Source organism: Triticum urartu, chromosome 7A, assembly GCF_056163025.1.
Source record: "Triticum urartu cultivar PI428250 chromosome 7A, HENAU_Tu73, whole genome shotgun sequence".
NCBI classification, from domain to species: domain Eukaryota; kingdom Viridiplantae; phylum Streptophyta; class Magnoliopsida; order Poales; family Poaceae; genus Triticum; species Triticum urartu.
In genome coordinates, this window is record NC_141879.1 from 124,714,511 (window position 1) to 124,738,980 (window position 24,470).

Sequence of the window (24,470 nt, forward strand, 5' to 3'; positions counted from 1 at the left end):
CCCGGGCTACTCACAGAGCAAATTTGTGCCTCCGTGAGAAGTAAGTTTTTGTCTCTTCCTAGACACATGACCACATGTAGACCATCCATCAAGGGGACCCTAAACACATGTCCTATGGTTTATTAATTAGAACATAAAAGTGTGTGGCTGCACTCGTTCATCTAAACGAAAGAACGATACAAATATTTAACAAAATACAATGAATAATACATTACTCCCTCTGTAAACTTTTTTGACAAAAGGCGCTTTTATTATCTTAAAATGTAGCATCAAGCAAATACAAAACATTATGAGTAACACCCTGGTCTTTGCATAAATAAAATACACGTCAAACAATAAACATGGGAGGAGATGCCAAGAATGAGTAGGGATGGCACCCGCGGGGTATGGGTATGGGTGGAGCTACCCCATACCCTTACCCGTCCGTCTTGAGTTTACCCATCACCCATACCCATATCTGTCAAGGGTACAATTTTTCCCCATACCCGTCACCCGACAGGGTATATGGATACCCGCCGGTAAAAATAGCCGCGTTTACAACACATCAATTGAGTAGAAAATAGTTGTAAAAAATAGGATATAATCATAAATTATTAATAGCAACACATTTTAAACAACAATGTACAACAACATATTGTAACAACAACATATTCTCATAAACAAAAATACTTGCCTATAAAGTGACATATAAAAATATTAAACAAGAACACATAATCATAAATAACAACACATATGTATACACTTTAAGTTCATGAAATCATGATAAATTATAGAGATAATTTGAATATACATTAGAGTTTTTACCTAGCGTGATTAGGAGGGGAATGAATACATTGGGATATTAACGGAAACCCACCTGTCGGTGTACTAGAGTAGGGGTACCCCAGTATCCCGAACTTGTGCACGGGCAGTCGCAGCACTCCCGCGGCAGGGCTTGCCGGGTGACCGCCAAGACCCTCCGCGGCTACCTTAAAGACCATTCAAGAGCAAAGTACTCAAACCAAGCCCCCGGCAAGAGGAGCTTGCCGGGAAGAAGACAAGATCCCGGCAAGAGGAGCTTGCCGGGAAGGCTATCAGAAGCGTCCCAAGGCCCCGGCAAGAGGCGCTTGCCGGGAAGGCCAACCAAGGCGTACCAGGAAAACTTGCCGCGGCGCCCCATGCGCCCCGGCAAGGCCCGGTGAGCGACAAGCTCCCGGACACGACAAGACGACGACCGCGGCAATGAGCTTGCCGCGGGAAGGAGCTTGCCGCGGGAAGCCCCCACTTCGTGCCCACGCTCCAGCACACCCGCCCACGTGTCGCTCTGGGGCCCCTCCCAAGCGCACGTGGCGGGAGACCGCGCAGCGAGGGGTGCGCAGTGGCAAGCAGGCGCTGACAAGATAACCACCGTGGCTAACGGTGGCGTCCCTAGCAAGCCTCTTTCGGTACTGTTTAGGCGACACAGACGGGCATTTAATGCCCTTGTCCCCTGCCGTCAGGGTTAGGTACGATAGCACTGTAGCAGGTAGCTGTGCCTGCTACAGCACCTAGCTGCCCCTACTACGGCACCTTTCCATTTTTGCCCTTGACCCCCGTTGCTCTATGTCGGTAACCCCTTGAGCATATAAAAGGAGGCCCGAGTGCAACGGGAGAGGGGACGGCCATTCCAGGCACACACGCTCGGTCTCGCTAGCAGCTGGAGAGTACTGTAGCGCTCCGCGCTCCCGAGCTAGAAATCAATACCAAACCACAAAGCAGGAGTAGGGTTTTACGCATCCGTGCAGCCCGAACCTGGGTAAATCGCTCGCGTGCTTCGCCTCGATTTGCCCTTTGCACGACCAACCGCTCGCGTGTTTCGCCTCGATCTGCTCTTTGCGCAACCTCCGCCCCCCGCCGAACCGAAAGGGACCCAGTCCGCCGGTCCCATAGGTGTCCGTGGATCAGAAACCCCGGCATCTTTGGCGCGCCAGGTAGGGGGCGTCGAAGTTGTGCGAACCAGATCCGGCGTTCTCGCGTACTAAATCTACATCGTCTTCATCAACATGCCGCCGAAGAAGAAGGTTTCGGAGGCAGCTGCTCCGTCCGCGCCGAGCCAGCCACCCCCAGAGCAAGCGGTTGGTGGGGCGGGCGCCGGCGGAAGGACGGGCGTCGACGAGGGAGCTCGCGGTGCTGCCAGGTCCAAGGACAAGGCTGCACTGCCCATCGGCGGCGTAGCCGGCTCCCACGACGGCCGGGCGCACTCCAAGACCTCGGCGTCCGTGCATGCACCGCGCCTGTCTCAGGAGGCGCGGGACCGGCAGCGTCATGGTACTCACGGTGCCATGCGCTCGCTAGACCAAGACCGAGCTGGTGGATCCCGGAGCGCTCAAGACCACCATGCATGTCAACAGGCCGGCGCGAGCGACACACGGTCGCCTGGACGGGCTACTGCTCCTTCTAACGTGGTTAGAAGTCCGAGCATATCCCGCTCCTCGCACCGTTCGCTACCGCCGCCCGCCACCGCAGCCGAAGCTTTGGCGCGAGCTCAGCTGCTCCTAGACTACCCTCCAGCGGCGGACAAGATCGACGACTGGAGGGCCACTATCCAGAGTCTCATCGGCTTCGCCAACGACGACACTCCTCGGCAGCCGGGCACATCGCAGCCGCAGCGAGTCAGCCATGCGCGAGCCGGTGGCGACGAGGCTGGCGAGGGTACGACCACCGTGCACTCTCCGCCCCGAAGGCCAAGATCGCCGACTCGCCGGATCCACCTCGACAGCGACTCCACCGCGTCGTCAGATCCGCGAGCTCGTCGCGATCAACGCCAAGTTCTTCAAGAACGACAGCGGGAAGACGCTCGTACTCGCATCGAGCGTCGGAGGGAAGCGCGGCGTCAGTCAGACCAGCGCGCTGGGCCCTGTGTTGACATGCATGCGCCGGGGGAACCAGGTGACTTGCCGTACACGGTAGGTTGCCCTGCGTTCACTCGTGAGCTGTGGCAAGTCCAGTGGCCCAGTACGAAGAACCTCAAACCGGACGTACCAGAGAAGTACGACGGCAAGTTGCATCCGTCGGAGTTCCTCAGCATCTACACCATCGCGGTGCAGGCTGCCGGGGGACGGGACGACAAGATCCTTGCCAACTACTTCCCACTGGTGCTCAAGCCCAACGTCAGGTCCTAGCTCATGCACTTGCCGGACAACTCCATATCCTCCTGGGCTGATCTGTGCCATCAGTTTGTCGGCGCCTTCACAGGCGGCCACAAACCTCATGGCCAAGAGAGCGATTTTCATCTGCTCATCCAGAAGGAAGGAGAGCCACTGCGCCAGTACATCCAGAGGTTCAGCCGTGTACACCACAACATCCCAAATATCCACCCTGCCGCGGTAATCAGCGCGTTCCATCAGAACGTGCGTAACCGCAGGATGCGGGAGGAGATGGCGATGTGCAAGATTCGGGACGTCAACGAGCTATATGCCCTGGCCGACAAGTGTGCACGCGCTGAGGAAGGGAGGAAATTCCCCGGAGAAAGCACTGGTGCAGAAGGATCTGACAGTGAGGATGCTGCCCTGGCAAAGAAAGGCCGGCGGCGCAACAGGAAGAAGAGAGGCAAAGAGGTGCTGGTCGTTGAGCAGTCCGGCGATGAAGGTGATGCCAAGAAGGTTGCGGTTGGTAGCTCTGGCAAGGAAGTTGCCGCGTGCACCAACTGCCAGGCTGTGGCAGTCGCCGACAAGCGGGACGGCTCCGGCAAGCAATATTGTAAGATTCACCGCACCAAGGGCCATGACCTCCAAAGCTGCAAGAAGGTCGAGCTGCTCATCCGGCAACAGAAGGCCGAGTACGAGTGGTGCGACAAGGAGAGAGCCCAAGGGGGCGCCGAGAAATCTGGCCAGAAGCGCACCGGACAGGAAGGACGTCGCGGCAAGGCCAAGCAGCGGCAAGGAGACAGACCTCCCCGCGGCCGCGACAACAATGAAGACGACGACGACGACGAAGACATGGATGACGTTGAGACCAGTGAGCAGGAGTTTCAGAAAGCCACAGAGGTCTTGTGCGTTGACGGTGGTGCTTCTCTGCATACCTCGCACCGCCAACTCAAACAGTGGGTGCGGGAAGTCAATGCAGCAGAACCACCCATCGAATCGCGCAAGCTTCTGAAGTGGTCCAGCACGCCTATCATCTTTGACATTGAGGACCACCCTGATCGCACAACTGCGGTCGGGTGTCTGCCGATGTTGGTTTCACCAACTATCCGCAACCTCAAGGTCACCAAGATGCTAGTTGACGGCGGGGCCGGCTTAAACCTGATCTCCTCCGCTGTACTCCGAAAACTCCAGATCCCTGACAGCGAGCTCGAAGAGACCGGTACATTCCAAGGAATCAATCCGGGAAAGAGCAAGCCGAAGGGGAAGGTCACGCTGCCGGTAACATTCGGCAGCGAGCTAAACTTCAAGACTGAGAAGGTCACGTTTGACGTTGCCGACATTCCATTGCCTTACAATGGGATACTTGGCCGTCCAGCACTCGCCAAATTCATGGCGGCCTCTCACTATGCATATAACGTCCTGAAGATGCCAGGCCCGATAAGTGTCATTTCTGTCCCTGGCGACAAGAAAGATGCTCTTATCTGTGCCGACAAGATCTACCGGGAAGCAGCAGCCACGGCAGATCGTGATCAACTTGCCGCTGAAGCTCCCGGGGGGAAGAAGACCAAGTCTGGCAAGAGTTCTGGTGCCCACTCCGGCAAGCGCACCTCTTCAGAGTGCTGCGCCGCCGTCGAGGACGCACCATCGAGCTCCGCCGGCAAGACCAAGTCCGGCAAGAGTTCTGGTGCCCACTCCGGCAAGCGCACCTCTTCAGAGTGCTGCGCCGCCGTCGAGGACGCACCATCGAGCTCCGCCGGCAAGACCAAGCCCAGCAAGAGCTCTGATGCCCACTCCGGCAAGCGCACCTCTTCGGAGTGCTGCGCTGCCGTCGAGGACGCACCATCGAGCTCCACCGGCAAGGGCAAGAAGACTATGGCAGCTCCGCCAGAGACGAAGAGGGTATCCGCTGAGGTGGACGGCGCTGGTGGTACCTTCACCATCAGTGCCACGCTTGACCCTAAATAGAAAAGCGCGCTCGTTACTTTCCTGCGGGCGAATGTCGACGTGTTTGCATGGCAGCCGTCTGACGTCCCCGGTGTTCCCAGGAAAGTGATTGAGCACCACCTTGCCGTTTGTCCCCATGCGTGGCCCATCAAGCAGAAAGTCAGGAAGCAGGCAATGGAGCGCCAAGAATTCATTGCAGAGGAGATCAAGAAACTGGAAGCAGCAAGCCTCGTCAGAGGAGTGCTCCATCCCACGTGGTTGGCCAATCCTGTAGTCGTGCGCAAGGCAAACGGGAAATGGAGGCTTTGTATCGATTTTACCGATGTTAACAAAGCTTGTCCCAAAGACCCATTTCCTTTACCGCGCATCGACCAGATTGTTGACTCCACGGCCGGATGTGATTTGCTTTCGTTTCTTGACACATACTCAGGATATCATCAGATCTTCATGGCAGAAGATGATGAGGAAAAGACCGCATTTATTACTCCATGTGGCACGTACTGTTTCGTACGGATGCCTTTCGGATTAAAAAATGCGGGTTCGACATTTGCAAGAGTAGTCCATATTGCTCTTGAGCCGCAAATACACAGAAATGTGGAAGCCTACATGGATGATATAGTGGTCAAGAGCAAGGACAGAGCAACCCTGATTCAAGATCTAGACGAGACCTTTGCAAATCTGCGCAAGATCAGCCTCAAGCTCAACCCAGAGAAGTGCGTGTTTGGAGTTCCCTCCGGCAAGCTTCTCGGGTTCTTCGTGTCTCAGCGGGGAATTGAAGCCAATCCCGACAAGATCAAGGCCATCGAGCAGATTGAGGCACCAAGGTGCGTCAAGGATGTACAGAAACTTGCCGGTTGCGTGGCTGCTCTCAGCAGGTTTATCTCTCGGTCTGCTGAGCGCGCCCTGCCGTTTTTCAAACTATTGAAAAAGGCAGGTCCAATGAAATGGACTCCGGAAGCGGAGGCTGCGCTGCAAGACCTGAAGAGATACCTGTCCTCCCCTCCAATACTTGTCGCACCTAAGCCACAAGAGAAGTTGCTGCTGTACATAGCGGCGACCAATCAAGTGGTTAGTGCTGCGCTAGTAGCAGAGAGGGAGGCAGATGATGAGCCGGCAACCGCGGCAAGCGCCTCCGGCGACAAGCAGGGGGCTTCCCCGGCAAGCTCTAGTCCCGACAAAGATGGATCTGCGCAGATGCATGAGGAGACACGGAAGAGAATGGTGCAGCGCCCAGTTTACTTTGTCAGTTCCCTCCTGCAGGGGGCTAGGTCAAGGTATTCCGGTGTGCAGAAATTGCTTTTCGGCCTTCTCATGGCCTCGAGAAAGCTGCGCCATTACTTCCAAGCACATAAGATCACAGTCGTCACTCGCTTTCCGCTGAAGAGGATACTGCAGAATCCCGAAGCGACAGGCAGGATTGTTGAGTGGGCACTGGAACTGTCAAGCTTTGGCCTCAAGTTTGAAAGCACTTCAACTATCCAGAGCCGGGCATTGGCAGAATTCGTAGCAGAGTGGACGCCAACACCAGATGAAGAAATTCCAGAAACGGGCATCCCCGACAAGGAAACGAGCAAAGAGTGGCAGATGTACTTTGATGGTGCCTTTTCGCTGCAAGGCACCGGCGCTGGTGTGCTGCTTATCGCACCCACCGGAGAGCACCTCAAGTACATAGTCTAGATGCACTTTCCCAAGGAGCAAGCAACAAACAATACTGCAGAGTATGAGGGATTGCTTGCCGGTCTCCGGATCGCGGCAGACCTTGGGATCAAGAAGCTCATTGTCAGGGGTGACTCACAGCTTGTCGTCCGCCAAGTAAACAAGAATTATCAGAGTCCGTTGATGGAAGCTTACGTTGATGAAGTGAGAAAGCTGGAAGAGCGCTTTGACGGCCTGCAAATGGAGCACGTTCCAAGAACTCAGAACGCCATTGCAGATGGTCTGTCGAAGTGCGCCGCACTTAAGTTACCTGTGGAACCAGGGACCTTTGTGCTCAAGCTGACTCAACCGTCCGTAACACCATCAACTGGACAGAGCAAGAAGAGGAAGTTGATTCCTGGTGACCATCTGCCGGCAGAGCTCCCCGAAGCCGCCGCCAAGAAGGTCCCTAAGATCAACGTCGAAGGCGCTGAGGAGCAGTCTGCTCCGGCAAGCCTTAGGGCTTGTTCCGTTGACGCAGAGGCTCCCGGCAAGCTTGTCGCGGAACGTCACGCTCCGGCAGAGACGCAGCTTCTCGCCGTAGAAGCGGACGTTCCCGCAGCAGCTGAGACCAACACCAAGAGCGCTGAGGAGCGAGATGCTCCGGCAAGCCCCAGGGTTTGTTCCGTTGAAGCAGAAGCTCCCGACAAGTCTTGCCCCAACGAGCTTGTCGGGGAACGTCAAGCTCCGGCAGAGACACAGCTTCTTGCCGTAGAAGCGGATGTTCCCGCAGCAGCAGATTTGCCTTTAGTCCTTGTTGTCGAGCCACGGGCTCCAACATGGGCGCAGCAGATTGTCCGTTTCCTTCAGACAGGAGAACTTCCCGAAGAGCCAGAAGAAGCCGAAAGAGTAGCCCGGCAGTCAAGTATGTACCAGTTCGTCGACAAGACACTGTACAGAAGAAGACTCAACGGTGTGAAATTGAGGTGTATTCCCCGGGAAGACGGACAAAAGCTATTGGCAGAGATACATGGAGGCATATGTGGACACCACATTGGCGCGAGAGGACTCGTCGGCAAAGCATTCCGGCAAGGTTTCTTCTGGCCAACAGCCCTCCAGGATGCAACTGCACAAGTAACCAAGTGTGAAGCGTGCCAATTCCATTCCAAGCAGATACACCAGCCAGCTCAAGCTCTCCAGACGATCCCTTTATCCTGGCCATTTTCGGTCTGGGGGCTCGACATCCTCGGCCCCTTCCCCCGAGCTGTCGGGGGCTTTGAGTACTTGTACGTCGCAATCGACAAGTTCACAAAGTGGCCGGAAGTGGAACCAGTGAGGAAGGTGACCGCACAGTCAGCCGTCAAGTTCTTCAGGTCGATTGTTTGCCGCTTCGGGACCCCCAACAGGATAATCACCGACAACGGTACACAATTCACGAGCCACGCCTTCATGCAGTACGTCCAAGATCTCGGCGCCAAGGTCTGCTTCGCTTCTGTTGCTCACCCAAGGAGCAACGGTCAAGCGGAGAGGGCGAACGCTGAAGTGCTGCGTGGGCTCAAGACCAGAACTTTCGACAGACTGCACGAGTGCGGAAGAAACTGGATCGAGGAGCTACCGGTGGTTCTTTGGTCGATCAGAACGACGCCAAATCGAGCCACTGGACAGACACCCTTTGCTCTAGTCTATGGAGCAGAGGCAGTTATCCCCACGGAACTCGTATACGGGTCACCTCGAGTGCTCGCTTACGATGAGCTTGAGCAAGAGCGGCTGCGGCAAGATGACGCGCTGCTCCTTGAGGAAGATCGTCTTCTGGCTGCTGCGCGAGCTGCTCGCTACCAGCAAGCTTTGCGCCGCTACCATAGCCGCAAAGTTAACGCCAGAAGCCTCGAGGAAGGCGACCTTATTCTTCGGCGCGTTCAGTCGGCCAAGAATTCCAACAAGTTGACGCCGAAGTGGGAAGGCCCTTACCGGGTGAAGCGAGTCACAAGGCCTGGCGCTGTCCGCCTTGAGACCGAAGATGGCGTACCAGTGAGCAACTCCTGGAACATCGAGCATCTTCGTAAGTTTTACCCGTAAGGCGCGGTTGTCGGGCCCTGCCCGGCAACCACCCTTCTGTACAAGTCTTGCCGCTGTTGCATGTAATCCTTTGTATAGAGCCAGGCGCAGACCCTGAGCACCAGAAATGAAGCGCTGCCACCCCGGGGTTATAGCATGCATGCTAGGTCGAGTCTCGTCCTTGGTTAGGGTTGATAGTGCCTAACAGCGGCTAACCCCTGACTTAGAGGTCGAGTGTCCGTCCCTTCGCTTTTCCTTCGTTCGCAGGGCTCGCATATCCTGGCCAGACCGCTTAAGGACGAAAAGGAGAAGAAGGGCGCGTCGGCACCTGGGCCCCGGCAAGTCAGCGTTGCTGGGGGCTGCGAGTGCCAAGGGTCATCCCCGGCAAGCCAGAGTTGCCGGGGGCTGCGATATCAGATAAGTCTTTCATCCCTCATCATGCACCCTCTTATGGACTGGGGAGTGCAAAACCGCGTTTCTTCCCGAAAACTGCCGTGCTCCCTCAACTCTAGGCCCTGGAGCGCGTTCCCGGGGCCAAGTTGGGTCGCAGTCGCGGCAGCAAAGGGATGAAACGAAGGGGCCGCACCCACCTCGTTCCCACCTCCGTCAAAGGCGTGAGAAAGGTCGAGCGACGTGGGAAGGCGGCAGGGCCTGTTGCCGGGAGATGAAACGTCTGTCCGAAGGACACCAAGGATTTGCTCCTTGGCGTGGGTTCGACCCGCGAGACAAGTAACCCGGCAAGCATCCCCTTTTCATTAAAAAACATCCCGTACAGGTACAGTCCGTAGAGGATGAAAAACATGAAAGAGAGGATTACAAGTTTTAGATGCAGCTAAGGCCCGAGGGCTTACAAATTAAAAAGATAAGATGCCCGTAATCCCTTTCCTGTCCCTCTCTTCAGGAGGTAGGTCAAGGAGGCGGGAAGGGCAAAAGAGGCGCCTAGGCGAACTACGGGTGCCAGAAGACACCAAGAGAACATCCGGGGGGAGCCGACCGAGGGCTTGACAGTGATGGCGACGCCAGAAGCGGGGCTCGAAGACGGGGCGGCAGGACGTCAGCACGCTGTCGAGGGCACCACGCCCTCGTACTCCGACCTGACGGCCCTGTCGCCAGCCCTCTTCCCCTTCCGCAGCCTCCCTACGCCAGCCGCCCAAGGAGACGCCCCCGGGGAGTTCAAGGAGCCGGCGACGCAGATGACGGGGTCGCCGGTGCCGCGCGGAGCGGCGCCCGACACCTAGTCGGACCCACCATCCCGCCGCCCGCTACCCTCATCATCGTTGTCGCTCTCCTCCTCGTCACTCTCGCTCGAGGGGGAGCCTTCACTATCGGAGGAGCTGTCCACGCAGCACTTCGCCCGAGTGCCGAAGCACCCGAAGGCCTTGACGGAGAGGAGATCGCCCTCCATTAACTTGAAATGGAGGGTGAACCCCTTCATCAGGCTGTGGATACGGGCGAACGTCTTCCACCCTCGATCAAGATACATCACATTAGGGGCTGGGAACACAACGCGGACTCGCGTGCCGCTGATCCCACAGCCCCTCATGTGCAGTCTCAATGTCTCGGGCGGGTCCAACTCCATTGCGCTCGCAAACGGAGCTGGAAGCCGGAGGCGACGACGAGGCGCCCGGCGCAGCCTGACGAAGAAATCGCAAGGGTTGTCCCCTATATGGACCGCCGTGGGGAGAGGGACCGCCGGCGGAGGCGAAGCTGGCGCGCCGCTCCGTCCGCCTCTTCCCCGAGCGCCTCGGCCCCGTCCTCGACCTCGTCCACGGCCTCGCCCCCTCCCTCTTCCCCTTGTGGCTGGCCCACGTCACCCACGACGCCGCGTTTGACGCGTGCCGTTCTGGGCGTGCGCGGTGGAAGCGGAGAGATATGCGGCGCGACCCAGGCCACGCGTGCCCGCGCACTGCTTTTGGGCCTGGCCCAACAGCGCTCGGCACCGTGTCTGGCCCAGGCCCGGGGGCTCCTGTCGGTGTACTAGAGTAGGGGTACCCCAGTACCCCGAACTTGTGCACGGGCAGTCGCAGCACTCCCGCGGCAGGGCTTGCCGGGTGACCGCCAAGACCCTCCGCGGCTACCTTAAAGACCATTCAAGAGCAAAGTACTCAAACCAAGGCCCCGGCAAGAGGAGCTTGCCGGGAAGAAGACAAGATCCCGACAAGAGGAGCTTGCCGGGAAGGCTATCAGAAGCGTCCCAAGGCCCCGGCAAGAGGCGCTTGCCGGGAAGGCCAACCAAGGCGTACCAGGAAAACTTGCCGCGGCGCCCCATGCGCCCCGGCAAGGCCCGGTGAGCGACAAGCTCCCGGACACGACAAGACGACGACCGCGGCAATGAGCTTGCCGCGGGAAGGAGCTTGCCGCGGGAAGCCCCCACTTCGTGCCCACGCTCCAGCACACCCGCCCACGTGTCGCTCTGGGGCCCCTCCCAAGCGCACGTGGCGGGAGACCGCGCAGCGAGGGGTGCGCAGTGGCAAGCAGGCGCTGACAAGATAACCACCGTGGCTAACGGTGGCGTCCCTAGCAAGCCTCTTTCGGTACTGTTTAGGCGACACAGACGGGCATTTAATGCCCTTGTCCCCTGCCGTCAGGGTTAGGTACGATAGCACTGTAGCAGGTAGCTGTGCCTGCTACAGCACCTAGCTGCCCCTACTACAGCACCTTTCCATTTTTGCCCTTGACCCCCGTTGCTCTATGTCGGTAACCCCTTGAGCATATAAAAGGAGGCCCGAGTGCAACGGGAGAGGGGACGGCCATTCCAGGCACACACGCTCGGTCTCGCTAGCAGCTGGAGAGTACTGTAGCGCTCCGCGCTCCCGAGCTAGAAATCAATACCAAACCACAAAGTAGGAGTAGGGTTTTACGCATCCGTGCGGCCCGAACCTGGGTAAATCGCTCGCGTGCTTCGCCTCGATTTGCCCTTTGCACGACCAACCGCTCGCGTGTTTCGCCTCGATCTGCTCTTTGCGCAACCTCCGCCCCCCGCCGAACCGAAAGGGACCCGGTCCGCCGGTCCCATAGGTGTCCGTGGATCAGAAACCCCGGCACCACCTATCAACATTTTAGTTGGGTACATGGGTATGCGGGCATGGGTTATACGATCTCATACCCGTACCCTCTCTACCCGATGGGTATGATATTTTCCCATTTAAGTACCCATTGATAATTTTTTGTCCCATACCCTTACCCTAATAGGGTTTTTACCCACAGGGTACGCGGGTAATGGGTACCCATTGCCATCCCTAAGAATGAGGCGACTTGGAATGGACTGGCAGCTTCGGCCGAGGCGCTGTTTATCATCTCCTTCCTCTAATCCCCTCTCTCTTGGGATTCCTCCGTAATTCGAAGTTGTAGTCAGTGAATGAATGATGAATTGAGGGGAATAGTAGTGCGACCCGAACAGCAAAGCTTCGGCCTTTTTTGGCTTTGCTTTTTGCCGGTGTGATCCTTTGCGTGTATGTGTTGGTGTTGGTTGTGTGCATCTAAGGAAATACAAAACACAATAAATAAACACACATGATCTGTGAATAACTAAGATTAGTTAGTAAAAGGTGCCCTTTACATTTGTAAAAAAAAACACTCGTTCCAATTTCAGTGGAAATGGAACGTGGACGAAAGCCCTTCTGATCGCTTGTCTTGAAGCGCTAGCATGGCCCATACTCTACTCAGTTCTTCCTTTATCTTCTGGATAGATTTTTTTTTCTTTATTTTAAAAGGCACGCAGCAGTTGTCACGTCTCATCCCATCCCGTCCCATCCCATCCCATCCATGAGTTAGGTCAGGCATTATTCTGGTTCTGGGAGGAGTATGTACGCAAGGCATGATATCATTCCTGATCCATTCGCTCGCATAGAAGGCATTGACGTGATTGATGATCATCCGTGGTCCGTCGATGGAGCAAGAGACGTGCGCTTTACACGTTGTGACGGGCGGCGAGCGCATGCAGACAAGCTTCGATTTGTTGGTGCCACTAGTGCCTGCCTTGCCTTTTTTTTCTGTTTTGCTAGTGTACATTGTACATGTCACACAATCAAGTGCGCGCACAATGTACTATGTGTCTACGTGCCAAACTCCTACTCGCTGGGAGAGGGTGAAGCAGTGATCGCGCGACCCGTCTATCAGCAAGCATAAAAGGTGCAGCTACTGAGCGGGTTCTCCAGAAGCAGCGCACACAAACACACACAAGAAACACCTGAGGGACTGTTCCAGCTCTGCTAGCAAGTGTTGGTGATCGATGGCACCTCCTCCCCACGAGAACGAGATGACCAGGTCCGTCGCCATTAGTTCATCCGACATGAATCGGTTCCTTCCTTGGCACCTTACCGTGAATTAACGTACTCGGTCCTTCGATTTGGTTTGACTGGATTTCGAACTGCAGGTCGGAGTCGGCACCGGCCACGGCGGTGAAGACGGTGGACGTGCAAACGGCGGCGACACCAGCCGTGGGGGTGACGCCGGTGGACGTGCAGACGGCGGCGACACCGGCCGTGAGGGTGACGACGGTGGACGTGCAGACGGCGGCGAGGGAGCTTCAGGAGCAGCAGGACGGCATGATGTACCTGGACGTGAGGACGGAGGAGGAGATGGGGAAGGGCCACATCGGCGGCTCCCTCAACGTCCCCTACTTCTTCGTCACACCACAAGGCATGCCATGCTTACCAATCTCCTCTCCTATTCATCCCTGACACTGACGCCATCATAGATTCGGCTCTATCCCATTCCTCCGCATCAATTAACCTCCGTCTACATGCAAACCACGCATGTATGTGGACGTTTAGCCGTCCACGTGCAGCTTCTCGCTAGCCGCTGAAGATGAATGGGTTACTTAATTATTTGCAAAAAAAGATGGATTAGTTTAATTATGTGAACTGATTTGGTGGGTGGTTGTCTGTCAGCAGGGACCCGGGAGAAGAACCCACGGTTCGTGGAGCAGGTCGCCTCGCTCTACACCACAGAGCAACACATACTTGTCGTACGTCCTTTTATACTAGCTATACGTACATTTTTTGTAAAATTTCCTTAGTTGTAATAGTACTACTAATCATCCATGGATGGATGGAGCAGGGGTGCCAGAGCGGCAAGAGGTCAGAGCTGGCATGCGTTGATCTCCTAGCAGCAGTAAGTGCAAGTAAAACGAAATTCTTATTGACGATCGATCAGTTCATCTTACCTACCAGTGTAAAAAAACACTTACCGATACTCCCTTCATCTCATATTAGTTGTTGCTCAAATGGATATAGCTAACAGAAATAGGATATAGCTAACAGAAATAGTTCAGATACATCCATTTCAGCGTGTGTATGATGAGTGATATATGCAGGGGTTCATGAATGTGAAGAACGTGGGAGGCGGCTACGCTGCTTGGCTGCACAACGGACTCCCAGTGACAGTGGCAGTCCCCACGCCGCCACCAACACCTGAATCTGCTGCAGCAATCTGAAACAACTGGTAGTATTATCTGTAACATCTATCAACTCTGCAGCCACCAGTTCTGTGTGGTGCTCTCTGCCTGTGTATAATGCATCTATGAATGCAAGTCCAAGTGGATCGATGGATGGCTGTGATAATAAAACATATCAGTGTGCCTGCCACAGTAAGAGACTCATGCTAGACAGCGTCATGGCTCGTCTACTCCAATACCAGATGACCCGTTGCGCCCATGGCGCAAAAAGTGAGAGCGAGCCAAGTATTGAAAGCATACATACGTGACTGATTTAGAACCAACTTAATAGATACTTATATCTCATTACATGGTATACTTATATCTCATTACATGGTACCATGATGGACTAAAAGGAAGTAATGAGATCACCTGACAATAGCATACATTGGTCTTATAAAGCAAGCTACAGCGGCAAAGATGCATTGTATAGCTGCAATAGCATACATTGGTTTTATAAAGCAAGCTACAGTAGCAAAGATGCATTGCATGGCTGCCAACTGGGAAGACTGGGACATGGAAGCGATGGTATTATGTAGAATGAGCATTCAAACCATGCACAACATAACATTTAGATGCAGTCGATACATAGCGTTATAAGAGAGGCACAAGATCATTTTACAGTAGCTTATTTACATTGCTTTTATGAAGCAGGGTACATAGGTACAGATGCATCATATAGATGTTTCCATGGTAGATGACTCGTTGCATCCATTCCCAAGAAGCCTATTGGGACCGAGTAATGTACTTTGAGCCATATAATATTTTAGAATGAAAGAGTAAGCACGATTCCAAACCTCATTTCTATAGCATAATAGGATGAGAGGTAAATAGCTTTTTAGATAGTCCTCGGATATTCTAAGATAATGTTTATGGACCATATATTACATGGCACGATATAAGCATGCATGGATCTAAAGAAGATAAGAGTAAGCACATCATCACATAGATCAAAGAAAAGATAAATGTGCATAAGCACTAAGGCATCAACTACTTCTTTTGACTAAGATGGAACTTGCCCACTTATTTGCCTCTGAAAAAAGTACAGCATACAATCTCTCTTTGATCCGAAGACATTATGTCTTTTTCACGGTTTGTGCCGCAACAAAGTTGTTCATGATAATACATGCATAAGAAGTGAAAAATATTATTGATTTGCACAATGCCATGCAAAATGACTCTACTGCCCCTTGGCGAATTTGCAATTCTGTTCAAATCTTCTCCTCCATGGTTGACTGCTGGTCTTTTTTTTTTGGCAAACTTTGGGCCCTGCCCTCCGAAGGAGGGGGCCTCCCTGCTTTCATTAAAACCAGAACCAAAAGGCTCCACCAAGATTACAATTTGAGTAACATCACGGGCCTCAAAGATAAAGAAAATTACAACCTTGCCCTCAAGATACATGTGCTGAGGGACAAAAACACACGTCAATAGTTGCCTCACGGACTGCCACCAGGACACAGAACACCAACCACGTGTCTGGCACCCTTGGTTCCATCAACCAGATCTTCGTCCCGTTCCCCTCCCCCTTACTCGTACTGAAGTGAAGTAAGAAAGCACCAGGAGGAGGCCGACGAGGGCACCTTGGGCTCCATCTTCGTGGGCGGCTCATGCTGCAGCTTGGCGGCAGAGCGGCTCCCACTGCAGCTCAACAGCTCGGAGGTGCAGCAGCTCCATCTGCATCTCGGCCGCCCAGTAGCTCCTGCTGCAGCTCGGAGCTGCGGAATCAGCAAATGGGGTCGCCGTTGCTCGTAGCGGCAAGCCAAATCCTTGCAGTTGCCACTGTCGCTCCCTGAAGCTGGTGACTTTCCACGGCAAGGGAGGCTCCAGCAAGACCACAACGGCCACCGTTCCCGCTCAGGTACACACTAACCTCCTTCGGTGTTTGATGAATCTGTAGAATTTTTTGTGAGGTCGTTAGCTCGATCTCCACCGATAGTTGTGACCGTCGCTGCTGCAAAATCCCAACTTAGTTCACCCCTGTACCTTAGCTTGTGGAAGCCATCATCAAGGACGGGTACCTAGGCCTGGATAATACCTAACTAATCTATGAGGAAAGAAAAAGAAATGAAAATCCAATACACATCATCATAAGCTTTAATTTATCAAGAAAAACACATTTATAGAATTTCTAATTAGCTCAATTTATAGTAGAAATAAAATAAATCACATGTTCAAATGAATGAAGAGGGCTCAAGACCTCGAACCAGGTGTGAAAACCCAGAGTCAGATAATTCTAACTGCACACCTATTTATAATTGTCCCAAAATAAGTGTCGCTGAGTACTAATTTTGACACTTATCTCATGCATTTGATGTTCCCTAAATCAAAGAAGAAATAACGCAGGAAGTACGTAAAGTCCAGGCTGGTCAAGTCTCCAGTGACAACCGCTATGTGGGAAGAATTAGACTCTGTTGCTAGTTAGTACGTACAAGACACAGTCTATTCATGCTAACAATATTTGCTATTATACTCTTAAATCACACTTAATGTTTCTATTTCCTAAATTAGAATAGTGACCTCTGTACAGCAGAAAACAAATGCGCGTGTAGCTAGCTTAATTACCTCACAAAGCTATTAGCAAGGTAGTAGCAAAATCTTAAGCTCCTTTTGGTTCTTGCTCTGTTTCCACTTGAGCAATCCCTCCCTGCCTCTCAAATCTTCACCAATGCCTGCAAAAAGCATGCACATGGGACTGCATTAAGATAGCCAAATGAACAAATAGTCCGACCAGGTCATTCACTATAACCAACAATTGCCTTCCTAAAACATAACTTGAAATCCTCTAGATAGCCTCGTTTCAAAAGAGAAGCTGAACAACCATTGGATGGCAGAGACGCCAAAATAGCTCAAATGATGCAGCCATAGGCCAATTTCCAGGCATTATTATGTCGCATACTTGTACAGTTGTACTTTCCAAAGCACCAACAATGAAAGGTTAGAAAACCAATTTTGTCCTTCATCATGCAAGTACCGAGAAGACACTTCCTTGATGAGTGACCTTACTGAAGTACCGAAAAATCAAAACAAAATGTTAAAGTAGACACATGTAACTTTCAGATATTGGTGTCATTTAATATCAATACTGGAAGATGCTTATCAATAACTATATACAGTTCTTATTCCATTCACACATATTTCTTGCCTCCTGATCATGGTATTGTAAAGGGGACTAAAGAGACAGGTTCTAGGGGAAAAAGTAATAGAGCTATAGGAAATAAAGTAACTCATTTAGGTATGACTATGGACAAGGCAAAGGTTTCAGAGAGAAATTGGGGAATAAAGCAATTTTCTCAATCTAATTACTTCAGAATCATCAGTATGAGAAAACATTGATACCTGCTACTACATACTGATCCACTTGCTTCTCTTCATGGAAGAGTACCATTAGTCCTCTGCCACATGAAACGAACATAATGGCCATCTAACATCAAATAATGTCTTCTTGAAACTTAAACATAGAAAGGCAAGTTTGAGGTACAAACAGAATCACCTATGTTATCACAAAAAAAATTAAGAAACCAAGAAAACGTCCTACAAGAGAAACTTGCAACCCATCCTAAAAATTCTAGAATTTGAACGACATCAGATTCAGCACAAGGCAAAGTATGTATCTTAATCTTATTGAACCAAAGAGAGTAAAACAATAAAACTGGGAACATTATATACATTAAAAATATAAGTGTCAAAGACCACCGTTGCCATTATCATCAGCATCGACCAATTTTGCGAAAGTAAAAAACATCAAACATGGGAACCGTACCGCCCATCCTAAAACTCTTGGAATCCGATACACGAAGAACATCAGACACATGACTACCATACATCATATAAAAAAATTAAGTTATTTTAATTACTGGGAAACCATGCATCTATTGCCAACAAAATTGGGGCTTCTCATGTACATCAGACCAACAAGTGCAGCTGCAATTTTAGAAGTATTTTGGTTTGACTGAAGCAAACGCTAGTCCTCGCACAAGACCCCTTCCAGCCTCATGCTTCAACCTAACACATGTACGTAATACATCAAGGCCCCATGAGCACAAAATAGAAATGAATATATACGCTAGTAAGACCAGAAATTAACAAAATACAGGGAGCTTAATCATATTGTCTTGCATGCATCAGGATGTAAGATGCGGTGACCTTGGCGCTACAACCATGGAGACAGCCAGTCTGGACATGATGGTGGCAGGGGTTCAGCAGCAAGAAAAAGGAGGAGAGTCTGAAAAGTAAGCACAATTACTGATCATTTTTACAATTGCTGATTTAGATTCCGATTCATACTCTAAAATAGGAGGGCTAAAATTCTGTACTCAACCGCTATAAATAAACTACACAAGATGATAGTGAGACTGTGCGTAGAAAGATAAATGTGCAAGATCGACATCTTTGCTAGTAAAAGACTTAGCATTTTCTTCTTGCAGAAAGTACATCTCTATTTTTGGACAAAAGAATGCAACACATACAAAGAATGGAAAATCGCCATCGAACAAAAGCCATGTTCCACCATTCAAGTATCTGAACAAACAAGCATGGGATTGGTAGCAGTAGTGAATAGTATGCATAGATGTGTAGGCAAGTAACAAAGATTAGCGAAAGGGAAACAGATTATCCAAAAGAAGAAAGGTTTTATATATTTTCAACGTACCCAGCCATAAAATCATATGCTTCTTGATTAACAAAATGAACACACAATTAAGCAGGCATAGGAGGTGCACAATCATGTACTGACAAAAAGCAGAGATGGAAAGGGAGTTCATCCATCCATCTTCAAAAAGAGTTCTGAGTTCCGCATATATAGAGAGATACAGATAGTGGTGTTCTGAAAATAGCTCTTCTTAATTCTGCATTTCTCCTAGGTACATCTATAAGAAATGCAGAGTGAAGCTGATATTTCCGTTCTATCTTCACAAAGGGTCGAAAGAGCATGTAATAATTAGTGATTTACCTGAGAGTAAAAGGGTCGCAAGTATATTCATTAACTGCCCTCATACAACCTGCAAATTGATTATGGTATGAGTTTCTGATGGGAAATAGAAAACGCACAACATAAAAGAACAGTAGGTACCTGACATAGCTCCAGCGTGGTAAACTTTTTTGAGTGCTTCCAGTCATCTTTGGTGCCTTACTCGTGTCTGGACATTGCCCTGCTCGTCGAGGTCACCGTTGCACGACCACTCACGGCAAGGCTCATGTACCAAGTATGCTCCAGCTGCCAACAGACAAGCAATGTTGCAGAAACCAACTGAGGCATTTTCACTAAGTAAAGCTACAAAACCATTTAGTAAAATCCAGTGGAACTATCCTACTACATGACTGAATCAATGAAACATAACAGGAGCTGCAGAAGCCACTCTAGATCTTTTTCACAAACCAAAGGTAGCATTTTAGGTACTAATTAACCCTGGGGCATACATTATCATTTAGTCAAATAACTGAATCAAAGAAAATTGATAGGAAGAGAAGGAATGGGGGTGTTTCAGAACCATGGCTACACATACATGGCATACATCTGAAAAAGGAAAAATGAACAGCCTAAATACAAACTTGAAGGAGACAAGATAAAATAAACTCATGTATGAATTGTAATGTGATGAGATTATCAGTAGACATGATAAAATACGTATGTACAAGTCATTAATTAATAGATTATGAATAGGAAGAGCTTGGAAACAAGGATGAAATTAAATCTGGAAAGGAAACAAGAATAAATCAAATCTGTCTAAATCCAGGAGAGTACGTGTGAAGAGGGGGAGAGCGAGGGGGGGCAAGAAGCACGTGATTAACTTCGGATTCATATGGTGTGCTGCCCCAATGGCTGTGTGTAACAAGAAAGAGGGGTCGGGGAAGAAAGAGTGGGCACAAAGGGGAGAGGGGGAGTACCTTCGTGTCAAGGGGAGGCTGGCCTCGCCGGTGTCCGTCCCACCCGCTCCAGATCGGGAACCTGGGAGAAGGTGCGGAGAGGTAGGGGCCTCCCCGTCGCTCACTGGCACTCGTCGTCGACCGCATCGATCTAGCCACCACCAGGACGCTCTAACTTCTCCAGGGTCTCTTTTTCTTCGTCCAGATTGCAACCAGCAGCACCCTCGAGAGAGAGTGGGCTTGGGAAGGTCGATGACGAGGGTGGGCTAGGCCATGGCGGCAGGGAGGACGTGAGAGAGGAGGCGGAGATGGCGGCGCGGGGCGAGGTGGGGTCGTGGGGAGGAAGAAGCGCGAGAAGAGGGATGCGGCTGCGGGGGGCTCTCGCGTACCAAAAACTGGAGGAAACTCACATCAGTCGCATGACCCCACAACCAACGAGCCCCACCCATCATCCTCTCTATAAGCTTACACTAATGTGAGAAAAGGCCAACGGTTGACCATCTGCCAGAGCCAAAAATGTACTGTGGTGAATTCATCCTGCGGTCAAAAACGTCTCGCGCGAGGAGTGCCCCTAGAATGGCGGGTACTCTAGCGTGGTTTATATGTTCAATACCTCCGCCTCAAATTAGTACCCCGTCTACTAAAAAATGTCTATATATATATTCGTATCTAGATAAATCTAAGACAACTAATCTGGGCGGAGGGAGTATTTATGTTCTCAATTTTCTACACATGGTCCAATCTCAGATACGTATATATCAGGTAGTTTCTCAACAAAAAATTGAAAAATGAAAAACGCAGGTTATGTAGAAATAATAGCTTCAAATAATCTGGTGCGGTCTTCCATTGGGAAACGCATTTGATCTGACGCTGATATTCGGAGGGAACATGGCGCTGATCCTCTCGTGTACCACGTCGTTCAGGGAAGAAGGGGAGTGCAACATGTTGATTTCCACACTTTTCAGCTTTGGCATGCTCCATATATTGGATATCAGCTGCTTTAGGAATTCCACAAATACATCTTCTGATCCTTTCATATAATCAATCTCTATCTCTTCAAGTGAATCAAGGATGGTGTTGTCCGCCATGGAACTCTTTGGTGCGTGACAAGGACGCATTGGCGATCCAAAAATCTGGAAAATAAATAATAACTCTATTATTAGAGAGGAGTATATATTATTCATGGACAAAACATAACTGAGGTTAAGCATATTATCGCAGGCTATATGGACGTAACACATTGAACACCAATATAGTTACAAGACAATCCTCAAGTCTCAAACATTGTTTTTGTGCGCATTATCCATGCGGGCAAAAGCAACAGCATCAGCGACATCCAGATTTTGGGGGGAATTGGATCAAATCCAATAAAAACACATAAAACAAGGTAACTATACAAATAAAAACGGAAAATGGAAAGGAATATGAAACATTTGGGAAAACAGGGGAATCCAAAAGAGCAAGGAAAATATAGATCAGAAATAAGACAACAGAGAAGTCATTCCAAAAGTGGGAATTTATAATAACAAACCATTACTTGTATATATAATCCCAGTTTTTAGTAACTACTCTCAGTTCAATTTGAACTGCAAAAACATCTTATATTTTGATACAGAGAAGTAAAATACAATATACTTTGTGTACCGTACCATCCTTGAAATTGACACAAAAATGCCTCCACCAAATCAGATAGAGCGGGGGTGGTTAAACATGAACGGTTTCAAGAATTAAGACAGTCACTATAATATGTGTTACTGCAAGAACTAATAAATAAGGTAGTCTTTGTTCCTAGGTAGAATGCGAAATATTCGCTCCGTTCTAAAGTACGGGGCATATTAGATTTTTCAAAGTCAAACTTTATTACTTCGACCAAGTTTACAGAAAAATATATCAACATTTAGAATACCAAATCAATAGCATTATATGATACTCTTTTGTGCAACGCATGCCAAAGGTTCACGTTGAAACGGACATGCAACTCCTCGTACAAGCTATAAAAGGCAATGAACATGACATGGCGTCAAATGGGGTATCTTCCGGAAGATCAAGGCCTTCATTCGCTTGAATTTTCCTTGTTTTAGTATTTCGTTTTGCCCATTCGCTTAGTGATCTTCGTTCTTCACGTTGTCGCGGTATCCCTGTTTCAGGAGCTCTTCACTCGTTGTGGAACACGGGTTGCAGTCAGACTCCTATATCGCGAGTTCTCAAGTACTTATTTGGGGTGTTTGGATGCTTGCTCCTGATTTTGTATTGAGATTTGGTGACTACTGGTTCTTGTACACACTTGTTAATGGAACGGATGTTTTCAGCAAAAAAAGAAAAACTTTCTTACATGCAACTTAATCGACTTTAAAAAAAATGAGACCAACTCAAGGGCTAACCCTTGTTGGCTTTTCTTTATAGGAGAAACTCCGTGAGCACCGCGCGTCGCCGGGACTCGAACTTGGGTGGGCTGCCCAGCCAACGGGTCGACACCCCGTCCTCAAACTTAATCGACTAACAATTTCTCAGTCGCCACCTGAGAGATGGAGAACTTGAACAAATAAAGGAGCGACCTATTGCCTGAATTTTTCCAGAGGACCAATCAATTTCTTCCCCTCTATATCAAGCACTGGATCAAGATCCAATAGATCGTTATCTTCTTCATCTGACCGCCAACGATCCATCCCAGACCGATCCGCCTGCCTCCACCACCCCACCCTTCCCTTACCACCATGTTGCCCACCCATGGCCATCTCTCTAAACCGGCACACCATCATAATTTCTTGACAAGCCCCCCACCCCACCTCCCACCCACCCGCACCCGAACCAACCTTCGGACTCGCCTCCGCCGGCTACAACTCGTTCTTCGATGAGGCCTTGCCTCCTTCTTCCTTCCCAAAGAAATCGACTGATCCAAATTCAAAAAATGGATCAAATTTCGAAAATTATTTTGGCCCGATTTTCCTTATAATCTGGTCAAATTTCTTTGTAAACTATCAAAAATCAAGCAACTTAGTTCCAGCTAAACTTAACAACTAAGTAAACTTCGAAATTTACCGTAGAGGGTATGTATGTGTATGACATACACAGCTTCTTTATGTCATTCCCTCTCCTGAGGAGACGCAGCACGATTGGTACAAAGCCATGGTTATTCCCGGTTGAGGATACCCACAAGGTTGAGCACTTGGGAAGAGTATTGGTCGCGTCATCCAAGAATCTCTTCCAGTTCCATCCGTCTTCTGGTACCTGACAAATGAACCAATAGCTCAACGAATTAATTGCTACTAGAAGGATTCGACGACCGGACGACAGAAGCCGATAATAGTCAATGCATGCATGCGAATGCGACGCACAATGTAGGCGAGTCGCAGCTCGTCGACCGAGTCGAACCACCGCATCAGAGGTGCCATGGCAGAGCACCGCATGACTTCCAGCCGCCGGAGATGTCGCCCGTAGTCGGCGAAGACGAAACGAGGGCACGTGCTCCAGACTCCTGCGACCAGCGTGAGCAACGCCAGCCTGAGCTTCCGCAGGCACGGGCACTGCGTGGACACGAGGGCTCCTAGGGCACTGCTTTCCATGGTGGCCCCGCTGATCTCCAGGTCCGTCAGCGCCGGGAACATGGCCCCGCCCGGCGGCGGTGGTTGTGGCCGGAGGAGGAGGTGCGGTACTCCGTGGAGGAGAAACTTTATGCTCGTCGCTCCCTCGCACGGTGGCAGCTCGAGAACCGCGGTCTTGCGAGCACGCCATTGCTCCCACTGATAAGGTGAACGAGGTGCGCGCACGTGGAGGTAGAGCGCGCCCGCGAGGCGCCGTGAGGCGAAGCGCAGCCACGACGCGACGCAGTGGGCGGGGGTGTCGTAGAGCACTGTGATCTTGAGGCTGTGGACGTGGGCGGCGGGGTGGGCGGCAAGCGCGCCGTCGACGGCGTCGAGGGACAAGGAATCGTGACCGATCAGGTCGTCGCCGAGGACGAGCTCGGGGAGGTCCGCCCAGACGCGGCGCCAGCGACGGGCGAGGACGCTGGTGCGCGCGGCGGCGGTGGTGGATAGGAGGCGGCCGAGGATTTCGTGGAGCAGGTCGTCGGGGAGTCCACTTATGAGGTCCCTCCCGCCTGCAGCCCCCCATGCCGGCGGCGGTCCTGCCATTAGGGTTTGGAACTTTGGATGGTGGTGTTATTAATATTGAAGTTGAAGCAGGTACATCGGCTCGATCACCTATATATCAAGAGATATGAACCGGAGGGATGCCGGAGGCTCCTCAGCGATCAGGCACTCTCGGCCGTTGGATCTCTCCCTTGATGCGTTTTCGTCCGTTGGATCGATAGGTGGAGGGATCTGCCCGTCGGATCGAAAAAACTGCTGCTGGTAAAGATCTCGTGCCACCGCGCGTAATTCTCGTGCCCCGCCGAGGGCATTTTCGTAATTTCACTATGTTGTATAAAAGTGCAA

At 51.0% G+C, this 24,470-nt stretch overlaps 2 protein-coding genes, 1 long non-coding RNA gene and 1 pseudogene across 4 annotated transcripts; 1 reads left to right on the top strand and 3 right to left on the bottom strand.

Moving 5' to 3' along the window:
- The first annotated feature begins 12,771 nt into the window (after positions 1-12,771).
- LOC125525370 (thiosulfate sulfurtransferase 16, chloroplastic) lies at positions 12,772-14,326 on the top strand. Its single transcript, XM_048690369.1, has 5 exons — positions 12,772-13,004; positions 13,114-13,379; positions 13,634-13,707; positions 13,800-13,853; positions 14,056-14,326. Exons 1-5 carry the CDS (start codon positions 12,970-12,972, stop codon positions 14,173-14,175), a joined length of 549 nt encoding a protein of 182 aa, XP_048546326.1. The 5' UTR covers positions 12,772-12,969; the 3' UTR covers positions 14,176-14,326.
- Positions 14,327-15,898: 1,572 nt separating this feature from the next.
- LOC125518487 (uncharacterized) lies at positions 15,899-16,911 on the bottom strand (annotated as a pseudogene).
- On the bottom strand, positions 16,738-20,393 carry LOC125525371 (uncharacterized). Of its 2 annotated transcripts, XR_015612351.1 has the most exons (6): positions 20,059-20,393; positions 19,244-19,387; positions 19,124-19,172; positions 17,512-17,567; positions 16,994-17,177; positions 16,738-16,844 (listed from the first exon to the last, which is right to left on the bottom strand). It is a non-coding gene; the product is annotated as an uncharacterized LOC125525371 (long non-coding RNA). The 2 variants fall into 2 exon arrangements; XR_015612350.1 differs by having other exon boundaries at positions 16,813-17,177.
- A 465-nt stretch (positions 20,394-20,858) lies between these two features.
- On the bottom strand, positions 20,859-24,338 carry LOC125525368 (F-box/LRR-repeat protein At2g29910-like). The gene is made up of 3 exons (XM_048690368.2): positions 23,373-24,338; positions 23,077-23,265; positions 20,859-21,170 (listed from the first exon to the last, which is right to left on the bottom strand). The coding sequence occupies exons 1-3, from the start codon at positions 24,165-24,167 to the stop codon at positions 20,859-20,861; spliced, it is 1,296 nt and encodes a 431-aa protein (XP_048546325.1). The 5' UTR covers positions 24,168-24,338.
- Between the last annotated feature and the right edge of the window lie 132 nt (positions 24,339-24,470).